The sequence below is a fragment of the Dermacentor andersoni genome, chromosome 5, assembly GCF_023375885.2.
Source record: "Dermacentor andersoni chromosome 5, qqDerAnde1_hic_scaffold, whole genome shotgun sequence".
In the NCBI taxonomy this organism is placed as follows: Eukaryota; Metazoa; Arthropoda; class Arachnida; order Ixodida; family Ixodidae; genus Dermacentor; species Dermacentor andersoni.
In genome coordinates, this window is record NC_092818.1 from 99791714 (window position 1) to 99810537 (window position 18824).

An 18824-nucleotide genomic window follows, 5' to 3' on the forward strand; every position below is an offset into this window, starting at 1 on the left:
CTGTGGGGAAGCAATTATCAGAGAGAGAGAGAGGAAAGGTAGGGAGGGTAAGCAGACGAACGTCCGGTTTGCTACCCCGCACTGGAGGAAGGGGGTATGGGGATGAAGAGAGAGAGGAGAAAGCAATTATCAGAAATTCCAGCATGGAATCCACCTGCAGCCATCAACATATTCCCCTTCCTCGAATAAAATGTAGGAAGTAAACATATAGTTGCTATGATAAACCCCATTTGTCGACGCAGTGAACTTGCACAGCCTGTCAATTACTCAGTCTTGAACGTGTGATATTATTTGGTCGATACCATTGGCCTCGGTTACTCGCCAGCTAAAATTGAGTCTCTAGGTCATCACCAAAACATGACGGTGCTAAAGTGCTCCTTAGTGTACAATTTGTGCACTGTGATGTGAAATTTCGCCTGGTTCCTAAAGTGTCATTCTTCTTTTCTTATTTTTAATAATAGGAAGCTTGTGCAACTTGCTTTAAAATTGTGAGTGTGCTTTTCAGTTGGCAAAATCATTTAGTTTCTGCTTAGCCTTCCTACATTTATCGCCTCAGCGTTCCGGCCGCAGATAGGCCGGGTAGAACAAATGAAAAGTGCTTTTTTAAATGTTTTTTATTCATAAATACCAAGTTTGAGTACATGGGCGTATTGAGTCGGCGTTATACAAAGATAAACAGAATGTCCACCATACTGTAAAACATTCATGTAACAAAATTTTAAAAAGTTGTGTGAACTTCGGGTGTGCTTGCAAAGTGAGCAGCAAGCAAAATAAGATTCACTTCAAAACACTCACTGCTTCACGCAGTCGAACATCAATGCATTAGAGTTCCTGTCGGAGGCCTCTTTAGTATCTAGGGAAATTTAAGCAATATACAGACTGGAGGCGGATGGTTCGTTATGACTGCCTTATTTTGCCAGAGTACAAAGTATCTCTATAAGGTAGAATGCGAAACAGTATATACAAAAATTTGCAATCAATTAAAAGTATCCGTGGCGGAAGGCCTTGTTATTCACCACACTGTTCTCATATTGTTGCTTAAACTTGCAGACGCCCAAACCATAGAACAAACAGCCATTTCGTGGCAAGACACGGACCCCATTGTGCTTGAACGCCCCATCGAAATTCCCGAGTTCGACCTGGTCCACAACTCTTACGGACATTACAACCGGGCGATCGACACAGGTTGGTACATTATTATTATTCACCAAACACGTGCTTAGCATTTTCACAATATAAGTTAGTAACCTACCGACTCCATTCCAAAGGCAATATAAAGTACCACGCTCACAATTTTTACCTTTTCTCACAAATAAAATGCTATTTGCCCTAAATAACGACATGGTCTTACATGTTAACGCATACACTTTATTCTACGCTGTGAAATACTAGTCGACGCAGCAGTAAGTCAACTGAATCTTCATTAGATTATATCTGAAAATTAAAAGCAGTTTGCTGCTTTGTTCACCATTTATACTATGGGTAAATGTGGCATTTTTCTTTTTCCGCAAAATACCTAGTAGCGGTTTGAATGCGCCGAATTTTCTCGTTTTCGTGCACGCTAGCGCTCTTTCTAGTGATATTGAAAGCCGGTGGACTATGGAGTCATCCTAACGTAAATTACTCTACAAATTTTCTACTCGTGTTGTGAGCGTAAACTAAGGCGTCTTCTAAAGAACAGTATTTTTAACTCAGCCAGTCATCGTACTCTTTTCTGTGATGTGAAATGGCCATAACCTCGCAATCAGTACACATGGCCCCTCATACGTGTTCCATCAAAAATTTTGCTATAGTATTTGGAAGCTTTCATTATATAGCTCAGGCTTGTCCGCGAACTGCTCGCCTTCCGCTGCGCAGGCGTGTTCAGTTTCCTGAACGCGACGTTCATCCTGGAGCGACAGAACGGCTACCACCTGATACAGACGTACCTGCCCACTTTCCTGATCGTCATGATCTCCTGGGTCTCCTTCTGGCTCAACGTGGACGCCACGCCCGCGCGAGTCACCCTCGGAGTCACCACGCTGCTCACCATGACCACCGTCGCGTCCGGTGTGCGCACCCAGCTCCCACCTGTGTCATACATCAAAGCCATCGACGTGTGGATAGGCGCCTGCTCCGTCATGGTCTTTGGAGCCCTGCTAGAGTTCACGCTAGTCAATTACCTGTCCCGAAGCAAACTACGACCCGAGGAGTTTCGCAAGTCCATCAACATCTTCAACGTGAGTTTTTCTGCTTTCAGTGACCTTCTGTTCGTTGATACGCGGTAGATATGTTGTTTTTACCGTTCCTGACCTCTCTGCCTTTCTGTAAACAAATTTCTCTCTCTTCTTCTTTCGGCATATTAGGTATGCTTTTGTTTAGAAATCACCTTTGTTTGAAACAAAGATATTCCATTGAAACATTCCTCAATCTTGCGCAACTTTCTCGATAAGTCACCCAACCACCACCGAACTGAACAGGCACATGTTAACCCCCTTCGTTACTAAAGGCCTTCAGTATAAAAAGGAAAATAAAAACGAGGCAATAGAACAAGCTTGACATAAAGCTTTCAATTGCTTATTTGCGCGAGAACAGTACAAGTATTGTGCAGTTGCGGCTTTAGGAGACTAGCAAGATGAAGTTATTTCACAATAAAGCTGCCATTTGCCTGCCTACTTCTTAGCAGTGGTAGTAGTAACAGCTGGGATGCTGGTCGTACCAAAGTGGTGATGCCACATAAAGTGGATATGTAAACCTTATAGAGCTATTCTTAAGGCCCTCTCGAATTTTCCATCTTTGAATCTTTCTACTAGTATTAAGCTTCTGCCGGACCAATCTGGTTCACTTCACAAACGTGTTAATCTTTTTTAATATCAAGATACGCTTTGCAGGGAAAGACAAACAGGCGTAGGCGCTGGAATTCAGTTTCCTGATTATATTTTTTTTAAATATTCAGTCGAGATTTGACGGAATATGTGAGAAAAATGCGTTATAATTAGGAGATCGCACCGCTTTTGGGTCCCGTATCCATGATTTAGACCGCATTCACCACATTGCAGAGTGTTCAGTAGCTTACTCGACAAATGTCTACTTATATATATATATATATATATATATATATATATATATATATATATATATATCGTGCGTGACCTCTACCATGTAGCTGGCTTTCCCACTTCACTCCATACACTTTATTCCACTATGACATTCCTAATGCCAACGCATTAAAATGGCAAGGTTAACACGCTTGTAGCTTCTTTAATCGTTTACTTCACATGAATTTTTCAGTGCTGGCAATTTGCACTCTAACTGCTGCATTATGATAGTCAAATACCGAAAAATAATAGCGTAAACGCATTCGACTAACTTCACTCATGTGCAGCCAAGAGATAATGAAGCCAAGGAAAGCATAGGAGAAATTATCAGTAGCCTTAAATGAAGTAAAGAAATGACAAGCTAAAGGAAAATAAAAGTGGACGAAAGAAATTACTTGCCGCCAGTGGGAGCCAGACACGCGACTTCCACATTACGCGTGCGTTGCGCTACCAGCTGTACAACTGTGCATAACACAATCGGTAGTGAAACGCAGGCGCAATTTTGCACTACCAGTTGCGCACTGCCAAATGTGCATCAGTTGGTAGGGCCCATTGCGTACCAATATTAGTACTACTAATTTTGCACTACCAATTGCGTACCAATTGTAGCAGAATCGGAAGAGCAACGCATGCGTAATGCGGTAACATCTTGATAAGGGCTAATTGGTTCATACTTCAAACTGAGGTTGAACAGCGCGAATAAAACAAGGACACGAGGAAACGCTTGTCTGTGGTAATGCGGTGGTTGTGGGCTGGGCTCCTACCGGTGGCAAGTTGTTCTTTTGTTTCTTTTTGTAGAGTTTCATTTCCCTTTAGCTTGTCGTTTCTGCACTTCAGTTAAAATTACGAATAATTGCCCCTATGATTTCTCGGACTTCATTATATGTTGGCGCCATATTGTGGTTACTAACAAACATCGGGCCGCTCGGTTTCCCTTTTTCCTATTCATTCCGACTAACATTATTATTCGAAAATACCGTCAATTTATGTAATCACACACATTCTTCAAACACACAATACAATCGATTGTAGTCAACTTTAGGCGTTACATAATTTCTTGGATCATTTTCGCATTATGATTGGGTCAGTGCCCTAGGTGTTGCTTGCGGGGAAAGCAATTTTCCTTCGCACGTTATTCCGTCTTCCTTTTGTGATCTGAACCACTTTTCTTTGCTCATTATTAGCATGGTCTTCTATTTTTGTTTGAGTTATATTTTGCTCTGCGTATTACCTTCCCGCGTAAGAATAAGGACGGCGTTACATTTTTCTGGCAATATTCTTGTAGAACAGGCCACTTTTTTCCTTCATGTTATTATCGTACTACTCTGCCGAATGATCTTTCCGGAAAACATATTTGCAGTATTTGAATGAAGATTTTTATATCAAAGGATATTCAGCATGCTACTTTGTTCAAAAGTCGTTCCTACACTTAATAAGATGCATTCTTTCACAGCAGCCTAAAAAGGGATGCCTGGAGCTCTGGCCAGTTCAACCTGTCTGCTTCCTTTTTTTTCTTGAAATGAAATACTGCAATACAGATAAAGCTCATATATTTTTTTAGGAAAACGTCGTCGGCTAAATATATAAAATAAAGTACCAAAGGCACTGCAGACTTAAACTGAGTGATGTTTTATTGTGAGAATTCAATTGTATTTATCTTAATTTCGGATATTGTCACAATATCCCCGAGCGCTTCTTCCTAACGTACTTCATATGGCACCGTTCTTTTCTGCTGAGTACAAATAAATATTGGGAAAAAGTAAATATCCTAAATTAGTTTTTTTATCTGGAATTTATGAAGAGCACAAAGTCGTGCGTACATCTGCGAAAACCCCTCATAGTAATATTTTTTGTGGTATCACAGTTGTGGCAGCATTTGCAAGCATTGTGAGCATATGCAAGTATGCATATACATATGCCTGATTTTTCTATTACAGTAGCTTATTTCAACTGGTGCATCTTTTTTTTTTAGATATTTAATTCATGACCTTACAAAATATCGCCGGGAATTAAAGGGTTAAAAAGAGAACAAATCATAAATGACGGCTCTTCATTCATTTAAAACATATTTTTCGTTTATGCCTAGCAATGTGAAGTATAAGTTAACTTTCGCACGAGAGGACAACCAATATTACTTTTGCAGCTACCAGGAATGTCTGTGAGTGACAAATTCAGCGCTAATTTAATGTAGTGAGTGCACGTACTTATTTTGAACTTAATAATAACTGTTTTACATGATCCGCTCGCCATCGTACTATCTGTGGCAGTTACCTCGCATACCTAACTTGCGATACTATCAAGCGTTTCGCTTGCGTACCAAGAATAATGATTCTTCGATTACACCACTGTGGCTTCCGTTCGGTGGGACTACTAAACCATTAGTCGAACTAATTCAAACCGCTCGAACGCGCGACGAACCGCAACAGTGAGAGTGGCTATTCTGAATATAAATGACGATATTCTTAACGGGAATAAGCCTTTCCATGCTGACAGCGAAGTCAACCAACCATTCCCGTAGCCTTGCATGTGTGTCGATCGCTTTGACAAACAACTTTTTATGACTTCCGCGTTCTCGCGTATCGCTCTCGCGCATCGCTAGTAGAGTACGAAAACGCCGCACCAGAGACCTAAATTCGTTTCTAAAAGCCCTCTTCAAACGTTCACGTTCTTCCATGCTGCAGCAGCTATCAAACTTACCACGTCATCTTTCATTTCTTTTTCCGCGAGGTCGAGAAATGACTTGGAAGGTGATTTACGGTAATCTCTGAAGTATGAGTTTCTGCCTTCTGCGGAGGGCACAATTTCGGGTTTTCCCTCCACAGCGCGCGAGTCAGAACGCGTAAAAAAAACGAAGATGGTGAGCATGCGGGAGCAACGGCGTTCCAAGATGAGGCAGAGGCTTGGACTACGAGTATTTCGCGCAGAGCGTCGTGGGTATAGAGTTCATGACAGAAAAGAAACGGAAATATCTAAGTTGCAAGAGCGAACAAAGCCATTACGTCAGCACTGTAGTCATTTGCACGCCCCCCCAAAAAAGGAACAGAGAAAACCCATAAATGAAAATTTTGGCTCAAAGGAAGACTAGATAAAAGGTCATTTCAAGCTGCAATTTAGGCGCTTGGTAAAAGTCAAAGAAAGAAGAGAGAAAACTGCTTGCGTAAAATATATATATATATATATATATATATATATATATATATATATATATATATATATATATATATATATATATATATATATATATATATATATATATATATATATATATATATATATATATATATCTGTGTGTGTTTATTTATGTATGTCTGTGTTACACGAACAATATACAGTATCACAAGTGATTCCGATAGACAACATTCAAAAAGCATGGAAATGAGAAATGTGCAAAGTGTACGTCTTAAGCGTGAGGACATGTTGAAACGCACAAGTACCACGAAACTCATTGCGGAAGAAAAAAAAGAACATGTATGCATAAACTCGGTGCCTCGTTTATTCTGACGCTGCCGTTCTCGCAACTCGTGTAACGTAATCATTTCCCATCTTTTCACTTGTGAGAATGCAGCAATGGTGGTTTGGAAGCGAGGCGCGTGCCTAACATCCCCGCTTTTCGAGATCAGCATAAATGGAGGAGGGAGAATTTCCTGCAGTTGCTTTCAAAAGGCACTCGCCATCATGCCAGGTATACAGCAAATTTTCACTAGCCTTAACAGCAACGCTATCAACGTCATGAGTACCCTACTTTATAGGACAGTCTGCCGAACTCTGTACATTATTCTTCTTTTTGCTTTTAAAGTGAGTGCTTTAGTTAGTAGTGTGGTTTGCTGGGCCAGTTGGTGCATGGTGAACATGTAAGGGGTTCCAGCAAGTGCGGACGCGAGCACAAGTAAAAATAAACAGAGATTTGTGGAATGTATTCCCAATAAACTTCAGTTGTAAGCCCCGCGTTGTCCTGTCTGTTTCTTTTTACTGGTGCTCGCGTCCATACTTGTTGGAACCTCTTATACGTTCTTTAGTTAGACTGCGTCTGAAAATACCTAATTGTCAAATGAACTTGTTTTATTTGTCCTGTTCAGCAGTATATGGCTCGGCATTTTTTTCTCGTTGGGTCACATAAACCGTGATCCTATCTTAAACGGAAAATACGCATAGGAATACGAATATTAAATCCGTGTGTGCCACTTGACCCTATAGTAGACTGGGAATTCTTTACCAGAGCGCTATGCTGAATTCGTTAAAATTCCTCTGTGTTACCCAATATGATTGGCCCGTATTAAGTTCAAGGTTTCTCAGATCGGCTCTAAGGACCGATAATTCCGGATATTGTAAAGCCCAGAATAGCGCTTTCTCTTTATAACTTTATTACGACATGAACTAGTACTCAAGGACTCATTTCTTTCAATTAATTTCAGGTTCAGCGTATGTGCGTAAGTGCCCCTCAGTTCCCTTTGTTTACATCACATTATCGTTTTCTTTTTCTTCCTTTTCTTTTTGTCGTCGCATTCAGTGCATCCATATCTCACTGTTTCCTTATCATCTTGCGCTCACTGTTTCCTTATCATCTTATCTGCACCTTAAGGCAAAGGCCCTTTAAAAGCACAAAATGTCCCAGTCCTTTTTCTGTCTGTAAAGTTTTAAGCGTTAACCATTGTTGCTTCTTCAGCTTCGCAAGAACCGAACCTGGGACGTCGAAACAAGTGACGAAGAGGTTAGCCATATAGTTCAAGCACTTTGTTCACTTCCTCACCACTGGTCACTTCCCGTTTGCTTCGCGATTCGACACGTCAACGTCACCACCTTTTTTTTTTGCAATTTTCATTTTATTATGAGTGTGTGCATTTCACGCTCTCGTGGTGTTTCTTCTTGAGCGCCCTTCGTTGACGATGTGAATATCGCTGCATACGTTTATGCAAAATTTGGTTTTCTAGCGTCTCAACTTGGCGCTTAGAATTACAGAATGTTGAGCCAGTTTTTAGGGACTCGTGGTATAAAAAGGCAGGCGTACAGACCCGGACACAAGTAGAGGGAAACGTGCCACTCTTGGGGCCACTGACGTTGTGATTAAACCGTTTACAGACATAAAAAAAAGTCCGCAAACCGTTCACGATGACGCGCTCGCTCGTCGACTGTGACGTCAAACTCTCGCGCTCGGACCGCATTATTGCGTGTGCGCTAGCAGAGCAGGTCTTTAGCGCCTCGTCTGGCGATATCCGAAGTTGGGTCGCTCGTTAAAGCATGCAACGCGTACCGCGCCACCAAACTTAAGGCGCGACCGAAGCGAAGGCGAGAAGGCACAATTTGCTAAGGATGGAGTTTTCTTCGAGGCTGTCCTGGAAATTTCGTGCTCGGCATAAAACTGACCTACGAAGAGATGACATCACATGTGGAAGAACTTTACAAGCAGCCTTTAACGCGAAGTGCCTCTTAATTACAGCGTTTTGTCACCTGCAGTAAAACTTTACTGCTGCACAATTCGGCCTTTATTGCGACGAACTTACGTTTATTCGCGCTTAAGAAACGTGACCTTAACAATATAGTATATTTTCATTAGTCGTTTTTTTTTTTTGCCCTTGATTAGAACACAGACATAATACGCGAGACAAGGTGACGCAATGGGAAAGCAGCATATTGAGCGACTAGTAAAACCTGCATGAAGCAAGTGATGACTTTTATCCTGCTGGTGATGGCTATCAAGATCACTTACATCATGACTTGCACAAAATCCTTGTTACTTCTTCCGTGGTAGCTGGTTACAAATGGGTTTGGGAATGCTGGGATTGTGTGTTTTCTATTACCGCTTTCCTTACGACGCTTCCTGTTTTTTGCTCTCAGTTTACGGAGCTTTTTTTTTTATTCCTGGCACCAACGTCAATCAAGCATCATCGCTTTTTTGTTTGTTCTTCTTTTGTTGTTTTTTATTTTCATTTTTCTTTTTTGCTCTTCTGGATGAATGAGGATTGCACCAGGAGCATACAGCGTCAGTCGTAATGCTTACCATGCATGGCGCATGTCACACATTTTTCTTTTTCTACTTCCTTACAGCAATCAAGATTCACAAAGGTACCATCAGTCTTTTCTCTTTTTTTAAGAGAAACTGCAGACCTTCGTGAAATGTTCCGAATGAAATTTCGTACATTTTCCTTCAACTCTTCTTTACTTTTTAAGCAATTTATGTAGATTAAGAAGGTCGTTTAATCTCTACGAATCATACGAAAAATATCTCAAGTTATTGGAATGCACGCTGAACATTTGAGTAGGTTAGATATGTCTAACTAGATCTATGTCACGTGTGAACGTGTGTCGTCACAAAAGGAAGAGCGTCGAACTCAGTCATGAAGGTCTTTATAAAACTGCACTCACGTCAGCTGATGACCTCAAAAGGAATAGCGTGGACAACGCGTGTGAAGCTGTGACGACGAATTCCTTTCTGTCAGCTTGGTGCTTTGTTGTTTCAGCTACATCGACGCTCAGCCTAATCACACTTGTGATGGCCGTATATACTACGCCATTAAAGATCAGCATATTCGATCACGTTAGGTAGCATGAGCAGCCTTAGCGAATTTTGTTTCCGTTCTTTTAGAAAAGATATCAACATATCAATTTCTTTACTCTTTTTTTTCTACCTTCCTCTCCGCTTGTTCAGCGCAACCGGAAAAGCGGTGAAAAGCAAGACGGCGAGGAAGGCGTCAACAAGTACGAGACACGCGGGCACATGGAACTTCAGAAGAACCTCAAGAGGTCCCAGAACGTCGACAAAGTTTGTCGCATCATGTTTCCCTTCGTGTTCTTCGTCTTCAACCTCATCTACTGGTTCTACTACCTCTACCAGAGCGAGTTCACTTGAGACGGAAAGCTGACTTCTTACCGGAGTTACAGGACTTTTTGAAGAAGGTCAACGCGGTCCGCGGGAAAGCATGGTCTGTGCCGACTGCAAAAAAAAAAAAAAAAAAGAAAGATGGAACAAGGGACACTTCGGTGTTTTTGCACTACGGAAACTTTTTACGCTAGCCTTGTGCTATATGTCGATCGCTGAAGTTAAAGACGCCGGCTCCTACGGTATGTGCTGGACGGAATTCGGAGACACATTTAAATATTGGAGCTCATAAACAGAAGTTTCGGCTGTTTATGTGAGTTGCGGTGGAATGTGTGCGTGCTAGCCAACTTCGATAGCCTTGCCGAGTTCTCATCTCTACTAATTCGTTAGGTATAATTGCGGTTGCACACCCACTGCTTGAGAGACACAACGCGAGATGAAGACACAAAACAGGACGTCTGTGTATTTCCGTGTGGAGCAAAGGTGCCTACTGTTTGTGTTTTCTTCGCACCGCAGTGTGTCTCAAGCAGCGCGTACGAAACATTGATTGCGTCGACAGCATGTCTTTTGATTTCTAAAGCAGCTGCTGGCTAGTAAAGATTCCATTTAATTTATTGGAGGAGCCCATGTGGGCGTCGTTCGTGTTTACCTATCTAACATCGTGCAGAAGTGTTTAAACTTTCGTTTCGTTAGTTAAGCCTTTTAATGGTGGGGATGAACTCGCAACAGCTGAAGACTTTGACTTTAGGCTTTTCTTTTGTTGTTGTTAAGCATATTGGCTCGCCAGCGTGTGATCGTTAAATGCACCAAGATTGGGGCTTTTTGCATACTGTGTTTTGACGAATGTTTTTTTTTTTTTTCAGTTATTATTGACTGTTATGTTTTACTGACAGAGAAGCAGAGCTGGCGATGGTACTTGGCCCTCCTTTTGCTTTTTTGTCCTTTTCGCCGAAACAAAGACTATGCACAGTGTATTGCATTGATTAGGCAGGTTTGCACTTCGCAGTTGTATCATAAACCCAGGCGCTGGACCAAATTAATATCACAACCGCGATATTTTTGAACAACCACATTGAGTCGCCAAGGCAGTGCTATTGCTAGCATGTTTTTTTTTTTTTTAGTTGCTTAGTTGGTCACTCGGATATATGTGTGAGAGAGAAACAACTCTAACCAATGGTTCTGTGCTGCTTGACTTACTTTACGGAAGCGTTTTCAGCAAGGCCATGCTTGTGCATTTAAAAAGCCCCGAAAATTATATGCGCCCTTTAAAGGGGTCCTCAAACACTTTAATCTCGCTTCGTCAATTTCAGTCCTTCGTAAACTCTAATTTACTTCGTGGCGGAAGGCTTCTTTCTTTATTGTACCGAAAGTTGAAAACCTTAAATGCACAGTACAGCGTGTTTTGTACAACGTCAACGAAAGAGGACAAATTCACACAAAAATTATCTGCGGAATAATTTTTGCATAAGACTGGACTGCAGCAAGCATGCGAAGTGCTAATACTTATAGGCGACTCGTTTGTCCTCCAGTAACAAAACAGAGTGCCACATAAATCTAGAGTGCTTGTTTTTTACACTAATTGGTCACGACACCACAGCTGTAACGTGGTGCGTAAGTTTATGCAACCATGCCTCAAGCGCACGGGACACACACAGCAGGGCGCAACCACATAGTATTACAAACGGTGGCTTCGCGTTCTTGCGATATGAAGCGAAACACTTACACTCATGAAAGAAGCTGTTCGCTGCAAATTCGCAATTGGCCCAGTCAACAAAGATTCAAGGGAATAGATGACACAGAGTACAACGCATTTCTCTGGAACGGTTCGCGTGTAGCCTCTGAGAGATTGCAAATTCGTAACCGAAGCACCTGCGTTTGACGCCATAGTTACCCTCACGCCACTCGATACGAATGGGTTTGTTACGTGCGTCGTCATGGTCCAAAATTTCATCTGGAGCCAAGCTCAGAACCTATCCTATTTTTTTTCTTTAAGCGCAGAGAAGTTACCGTCAAGACGCTGCTTGCAGTTACCGTCAAGTGCTGCATCGGTATGTGCCTGCATCACTAGAGATATATGCCACGGAGGGGTGAGCTCGGAGGCAAACAAGTGTCAACAATAAGTGGCTGAGGACCTCTGTAGGTTGAGAACAGGCTCGAAGTTGCGTACAACTTCGTGTTATAGGCAGTAGCGAAGGCGAATGACCAAACCACGAGGCACCTGGTGGGACCAAACTTGCCTCTATGCCTGGCGCTGAGAGCCACGATGAAACCTTTACGAGCGTGATCTGCATTTGCTGTATCCTTCCCACGCATTGTTGTTTCTCCAGTTAAGCGGTATGTCGTGTTGTCTAGTCAAATGAGCGTGTCCGATGGAGTGCTGCGCGTTCTTTTTCATGTGTATTGCTGATTTTCCGTAGACAGCTGTGTGAGTTCCTCGTGAAACCAAGCAGGGTATCTGGCCGTGCTGTCGATTTCTTCATGAAGGCAACCGGCAGGTCGATCGCGCTGTTATCCGCGCCTGGCGAGCGATAGTTGTTTTGTGCCCCAATTCATCGTCTGTCCTGTGTATATTCATCAAATGCTTAAGCATAGTCAGGAAGGACGTGTGTAGTATTGAAAGAGCCGATTTCTTCATTATATGCATCTCCTCTCTGCAGCGAGAATCTTGTGCGTTAGCACGAGTGCAGCATCATGACTATAAGTGTTTTTTTACGTCTCACCCGGCAACAGATGCCGCGAACCAAACAAAGGATGGCTTTTATCGTCTAATCAGAGCTGTAAATTAGAAATGGGCATGATTAACGGGAATGCCAGATAGCGCGTTGACTGGCCCCTGTTTGCGCTCCTAGCATAGCCAAGTTATACTGTTCGCAATCGATCCTAGAGGTATTCCTCGATTTTTGAGAGAGAAGTTCAACATCAGATCCAAATGTACACTAAGCCAATAGTCATACTGGCGTAGGAAAGTAATTGTGTTAAGGCCCTCTAAGAAACCAAGAGCTTAGTAGGAACACAACGCCGGCAAAACAGCATTATGTATGGCAGAGTGTGCCGTTGTGATACATTAACATGTTGTTATTGTCGACTTACACATGCACTCACGAGTGATGCCGTGGATTTGAATTTCGTTGTGATAAGCCTCGTCATGAGATATCAACAGCTCTGAAGCTCAGTAGTACCTAAATATGAACGCTCTAGAGACCTTGTCGTCAGACTGCGCTTAATTCGTATGCAGAGTCAAATGCTATTGCGCTGGTGCAGTCATAACGAGCAAGCTTCCTATAATTAAGATAGCTTATTTCAACCGCACCAAGATCACCTGCTTCCGATTACTCCTGTGAGAGTAAAAGCGTATACATTGTTCGAAGAAACGTTCACACCGTGCTGACCATAAAGCAATGCGAAGTAATTCCCCGCAAGTAGCCCTCAAGCTCACAGCACAGACGAAATCATTTTACATTTTGAACTGTAAGTTTGCACGTCAGAACTCCTTATCTCGCCCTTATGTGCACATAGGCGGTCTCGTAGTCGGGAGACCCGCTCGTAGACATGGTGGCACGGCGATGTCTCGACGGTATTCCCATGTGCTAGGCTTACGCTCGAAGGTGAACAAGGTTGTGCAGTGTAACTGATGCGATCTCTTCACTCTCTGCAGCCGCAGTTGTATCATGAGAATTCTATATATTGACGTTCTACATATAGTGTGTATATGAATAGTTCGCCTTTTCGAGCTGCAAACACTGAATAATTTTACTCGGTGTGAATCATGAAAAGAGTTGGAATAATCGATCACCACGAATACAAAACATGTCTGCTAGTTAAACTTATAAGGAGCGATTAGAATTCATGAAGGGAAACTCGACTCCCACATTTCAGCAGTGTTTTCTTTTCTTCTTTCTTTCTTTTTTTTTTTTTGAACTCCTGAGTCTGCGATATGACGCACGTGTCGTTTAATACAGACCCGTCTACAGACTTCCACGTTAAGCTTGGGCTATAGTAAGTGCTACAATACAACCGCTAAATTTCAAACAGGCAACCCCACCTTATGCAAACGTCATTTCTACAACTTTAAAGACGCTAGCATATTTTTCTACCGTCATTCTGAATTTTTGTGGAAGGTCGAATAGGTGCCTCGTAGCCTAAGTATTCATCAATGATCTTCATGGCTATCAGGTTCGCTTGGATCAGAATTTGACAGTGATTATGCGTTCCTATATTGAGTGATAGGCGTAGCATTTACCCGGATAGACGCCGGTGAAGCTTTCTGTTGAACTTCTGCGCGTACTTGCGCTTTCGTCCGACAGTAAGGCTCAGATGTTGGGAAAGGTTCGGAAATCACTGAATTCACGGAATTGTATCATAAACGTATTTAATTTCGTTGGCGGCGCTTTTCCTTGTACGTAGTCAGAACACGCGGCTTGTTTACGTATGTACTACCTGCATGAGTAAGCGCGGGCCATGTCAGCAGCCTGCGCACCCTGCCGGTAGTCTCGAACATTATCCAGACAAGACACCGCACCTCAGCGGTAAATGACCATCCAAAAGTTGACGGGCAGCCTCTTCAGGTGAACAAATATCTAACACGATCGCATGCCATTGCCAGCAGATGGCGGTTCAGTACCGAGCGGCGGCAGTTCACAATTTCTCACTGCGCATTTCTAACAGTCGCCTTCTGTCTACATAGCACTCACGTTAAGTCCCCACTTGTAACGTTTAAAATATTCTGGGACCTAAGCAAGAAATGATTTATTCGAGCGATAAGTTGGCCGATGAAGAATTTGAGAGTATTTTGATTGAGTTCGCGATGATGCATTCTTCTTAATGTCATCGTTTACCGGTGTTTACAGTGTTCTGTAGGACTAACTATTGGTGCAGATGGCGAGAACGGAACTTTTAGCACTTTTAACCGTCCAAAAGCATTTATTTCTAAAACCTAAGCAATGCTGCTTCGGTATGAATCTTGAAAGTAATACTCAGAAGTTTGCTTTGGCCTTAATGTAAATATTAAAATTTAAGAAATGTCGCTGCAGTGCTAGAGACAATAGGTTGAACAGTCGGAAAGCTCAGGAGTATTGCTTCATGGGCAGTTTTACCCGTTGATATGGGTAAAAAGTAAAAGCAGCTTACAGTGTTCAAGAGCTTAAGTCGGACGATTATATATTTGCCCTATTTACACAACGAGGTATCGATTAAACTTCGTACCCTCTAGGCTGTCAGGTGAGACGGGCTGTAGAAGTTTCTAAAAACCACCTACTGTATGGTAATATATGTATCCAGAAACTCATCAGCGGCTCGCAAAAGAAAGAGCCAACAGCAAAGCAGCTCCCGATATTGCACGCCAACGCTCATGTGTATTTCTTGTTTCTTCAGGCGCTGAAAATGTAAACAATCCGGGAGTGTTGTGTGTAGTAGAACCGAGGAGATTTATGTAAATTATGCCCATTCTAAAATTGCTCTATATAACTTTCTTCATGTGATAAAGACACTTTGTGATAGCGGGATAATATGGCCGGACGGTCGGCCTAACATATAAATGAAAATGAACGGAGTTTCTGAAGCACTCGCAAGACTAATTTTTTGATCAACAGCTGTCCGCGCAAAGTTAGCTCAAGTATGGCACTGAGAGACAGGTGAGACAGAGATGCAAGTAATCGGAATCAGGGCTTGGTAGCAGATATGATAACCACGATACCTAGGCCCCCAATTGTGTTGTGTCGGTTGGGTCACTCACATGTTCAAGCGCGCTGCAAATCGTTCGCATCGTGTTCATATTCACACTTCCACCAGTCACCGTTTCTGTGCCCCCGTTAATGTGCCATTGCTCACAATAAGTGTCGTTTTCGGTATTTCAGTGTTGACGATTTTAATAAAAATTATTGTTTTCCCACATCTGTGTCAAAGTAGTAAAGACCTTCAGTATAACTACCGCTGGTGGTCCAACAGAAAGCACGCCAACAGGTCCTAGTCACGTGACCTCGCCCCCAAGACGTGGGACTCGGATGGACTCCGGCAACGTCGACCCGGATTAAGGTAGGGTAAAACAGTTTCTCTCTTTCTCCTCCCAAGTTCATCTTCTATAACATACACCGTACGCACTTGCGTACAACACAGTTTAAAGCATTCCGAGCACATTACAAAAATAGTGCTGCTTGGTAAAGTTAAGTTTGTAAAATGCTGCTCGGTACATTTAAGCAAGTACCAAGGAGTGACTTCCCTGCCTATAGGTAAGCCGAAAGGAAGCAATAGCAATCGTAGTAATTTCTTCTGAAGCAGTAGCACGGCGCGATCTTAGCGAAGATCCAGATATGACAAGACCGGAAAATAAAGGACACGGAATGAGCAACCCCGAGTCAATGACTGCCCTAAAGCTCCGTTCACACTGGCAGGGCTTTGTTTCTGGTCGCGCGACGTAGATTTTCTGGTCACGTGCCATATACGCCGCTGCTGTGACGGTAACGGGATGAGGCATTTGACGGGTGTGTAAAGTGGGTATTCGACGTTTCACTGCAATGCACCTCTTTACATGACTTACCTTTCCCCTTAAACCAGTAAGGAGTAGCAGCCTAGACAGCACTTAGCCTGGATAATTATCTCCCTGCCTTTCCCTTATCACTTTTCTCTCTCTTCTTTCTAGTTTCTAAAACATATACCAATCTAACCACATGACCTAACAATTACAGTCTACAGTCACACAAATGAACGAATGTTTACGGAAGCAATGCTCAAGGTTGGTCTTCATACGAATGCCACTGTGGGGTGCTGATTAACTATGGATACCTTGTGGCCCTGCAAAGGGGCAAATCCACCTTAAATGACCGTTCGTGTTACCGGTGACGTGCTGAAATTCGTAGTTCTTCGGCCCATTTAGGTGAACGAATCAGGAACACCTCTAAAGATGTACCCCTCGACAACAGAAGGGACTGACTGTTACAGCCGGCGCTTGTTTGTTTGTTGTTGCGAGATGGAAGGATACTAAGAGAATGTGTGTTACTTGTTCGATTAGTGTTTGGGCTTTCTTAACACTTCATTTCAACCAGCAAAGTAGGCCTGTTCCACATCCAAATGATGTGTATAATGTGAATCGCTAGACCATTTTGTGAGCACCGACAGTAAAACGACGATTTCCTTTTCTTTCTCTCTCTCTTGCTGATGCAGTTGTATATTAGTAGAGCACCCGCTTCGAAGACGTGAATTCTCTTGAAATTCGCGAACCTTCTTTTTTATTTTAGCTCCTGAGACTTCAATCATGACGTTACAAGGGGCCGGGGTGTTATAGACATCCATATACATATCTTATAACTGCTTAGCGCTATAGAAGAAGAAGAAACTTTAGTAAAGAATAGTCCGGCAGTTCTTGATGTGGTGGCCTCAGGTGACGGCTCGAAGTTCTTGGACTCGAGCGGCATCTTTGGCTTGCCGGACGGCCCAGAGCTGGTCTGCCAGCTTTGAACTTCTGATAGCCGCCTCCCAGCGGCGGCGACGCCTACGGAGCGCTATAATAAACAGAATATAACACATAGATGAACTGTTGTGAGCAGTTGTTGAGGGTAGACTTAATCCATAGCGAAGATGATGGCAACGTAAAGCTGGTTTCACTCTTAGTATATCCTTGCGGAATTAGCGAATACGCCGATTCCTTCCTTTCAGTGCCAAACTCGGAAAGCTGAAGAGAGCTCGTAGCCACCCCTTTTAGCTAAAACTCCAAAACGTCAAAACGACACCGAGCTGGTGATAGGGAGTAACCGCTCCCCCTGGGTAAGAGAAGCGGGTCTCGAAGGCCATGTTTTTGCTGACTGCTTGCATAGAAGCGATCGCGGCAGCAAAATAACGCAATAGACGCGTTGATTTGGACATCACTTATTGCCGGCCATGCGTCTTTGCGAAGTATAAGTTTCAGCGCGACTTTCTTTGTTATAGTCGCATAACTGTGGGTACGATTGCGCTGCCTCTGCAGACGCATACGACGTCTCTGTTCGAAACTAAGTTGCTCAGTGCCACATCACGCAAAGCGTCTTTGTGCCATGGCCGCGATGTACTTACGCAGCTCCATGCCGTCGACGACTAACCACTAGAACTGTGCTAGGCAGATGCAGGCTACGCTGCGCTGACGCCCTTAGGACCAGGTGACGGCCCGACAACCACAATTGCTTGCGCTACAAAGCAAGGAGAAATCCCATTTCTGTAGATTATGGCAAAATCATATCAAAAGGAGTTACAATGGTGCACCTATCTTAGAAGTTCAAACCCAAGCCACTTGGTTAATTATTGTTTTATTACATCGCGCAAGTTTTCTGTCGTGCGACACCGCTGACGCTATACGATCACTGGAATAACAGAAATATAGAAATTTATAAAATGCCTATTGAGTTTTGCCTTTGCAGAACTGGCGAATGCGCAGATTTGAGTTTTCTTTTTTATATATACATTGGGTATAGATTATTTGCTCAAACATTCTGCCTGGAATGCAAGTTAGCAAATTGTCTCTAGTTATGCATAAACAATTTTAAACGATGGGCAGTTTCACCCGCGAAGGGCTAGACATTTACAGCGCTAGCAAAGATAATAAGGTTTATCCAGAACAGCACGCGAGCGAAGCGAGCGCGAGCCCGTCCTTCGCTCCCCACGCACGGCGTTATGTCACGGGTGAGACGTGTTGGCGCGACGCAGCTCGCAAGGTAACTTCTGCTGGGCGGAAGAAACATTCCCCTCGCAGCTACCAGGCGCCTCAGAACGCTGGAGCGATGAGGCATGCCGCCAGTGGCCTTGCAGCCGGCACACAGTGACGAGGGAGAGAGACAAAGAAGCTCGAAATGGCTTGACTGTCGTTAAGTGTAAATATAGATTTTTCGGACGAAAAAGAGTGGCCTTAGCTTTAGTTGTAGCAACTTTTAATACACGTGTCCATTTCTCTAGATGCTCAAGCGTTGAATTAG

The 18824-nt window shown here is 43.1% G+C and overlaps 1 protein-coding gene across 2 annotated transcripts in view; it reads left to right on the forward strand.

Moving 5' to 3' along the window:
• Positions 1–15778, forward strand: part of LOC126530947 (glycine receptor subunit alpha-2-like) — a 134339-nt gene extending 118561 nt beyond the window's left edge. The window contains exons 5-9 of one of the 2 annotated variants that reach the window (XM_072288241.1): positions 1051–1185; positions 1858–2219; positions 7741–7785; positions 9120–9137; positions 9721–15778. In XM_072288241.1, coding sequence (XP_072144342.1) covers positions 1051–1185; positions 1858–2219; positions 7741–7785; positions 9120–9137; positions 9721–9921 — 761 coding nt within the window. In that variant the 3' untranslated portion in view covers positions 9922–15778. The remainder of the gene's footprint in view (positions 1–1050; positions 1186–1857; positions 2220–7740; positions 7786–9119; positions 9138–9720) is intronic. The other variant, XM_050178277.3, reaches the window with a different exon arrangement.
• Positions 15779–18824: the final 3046 nt, after the last annotated feature.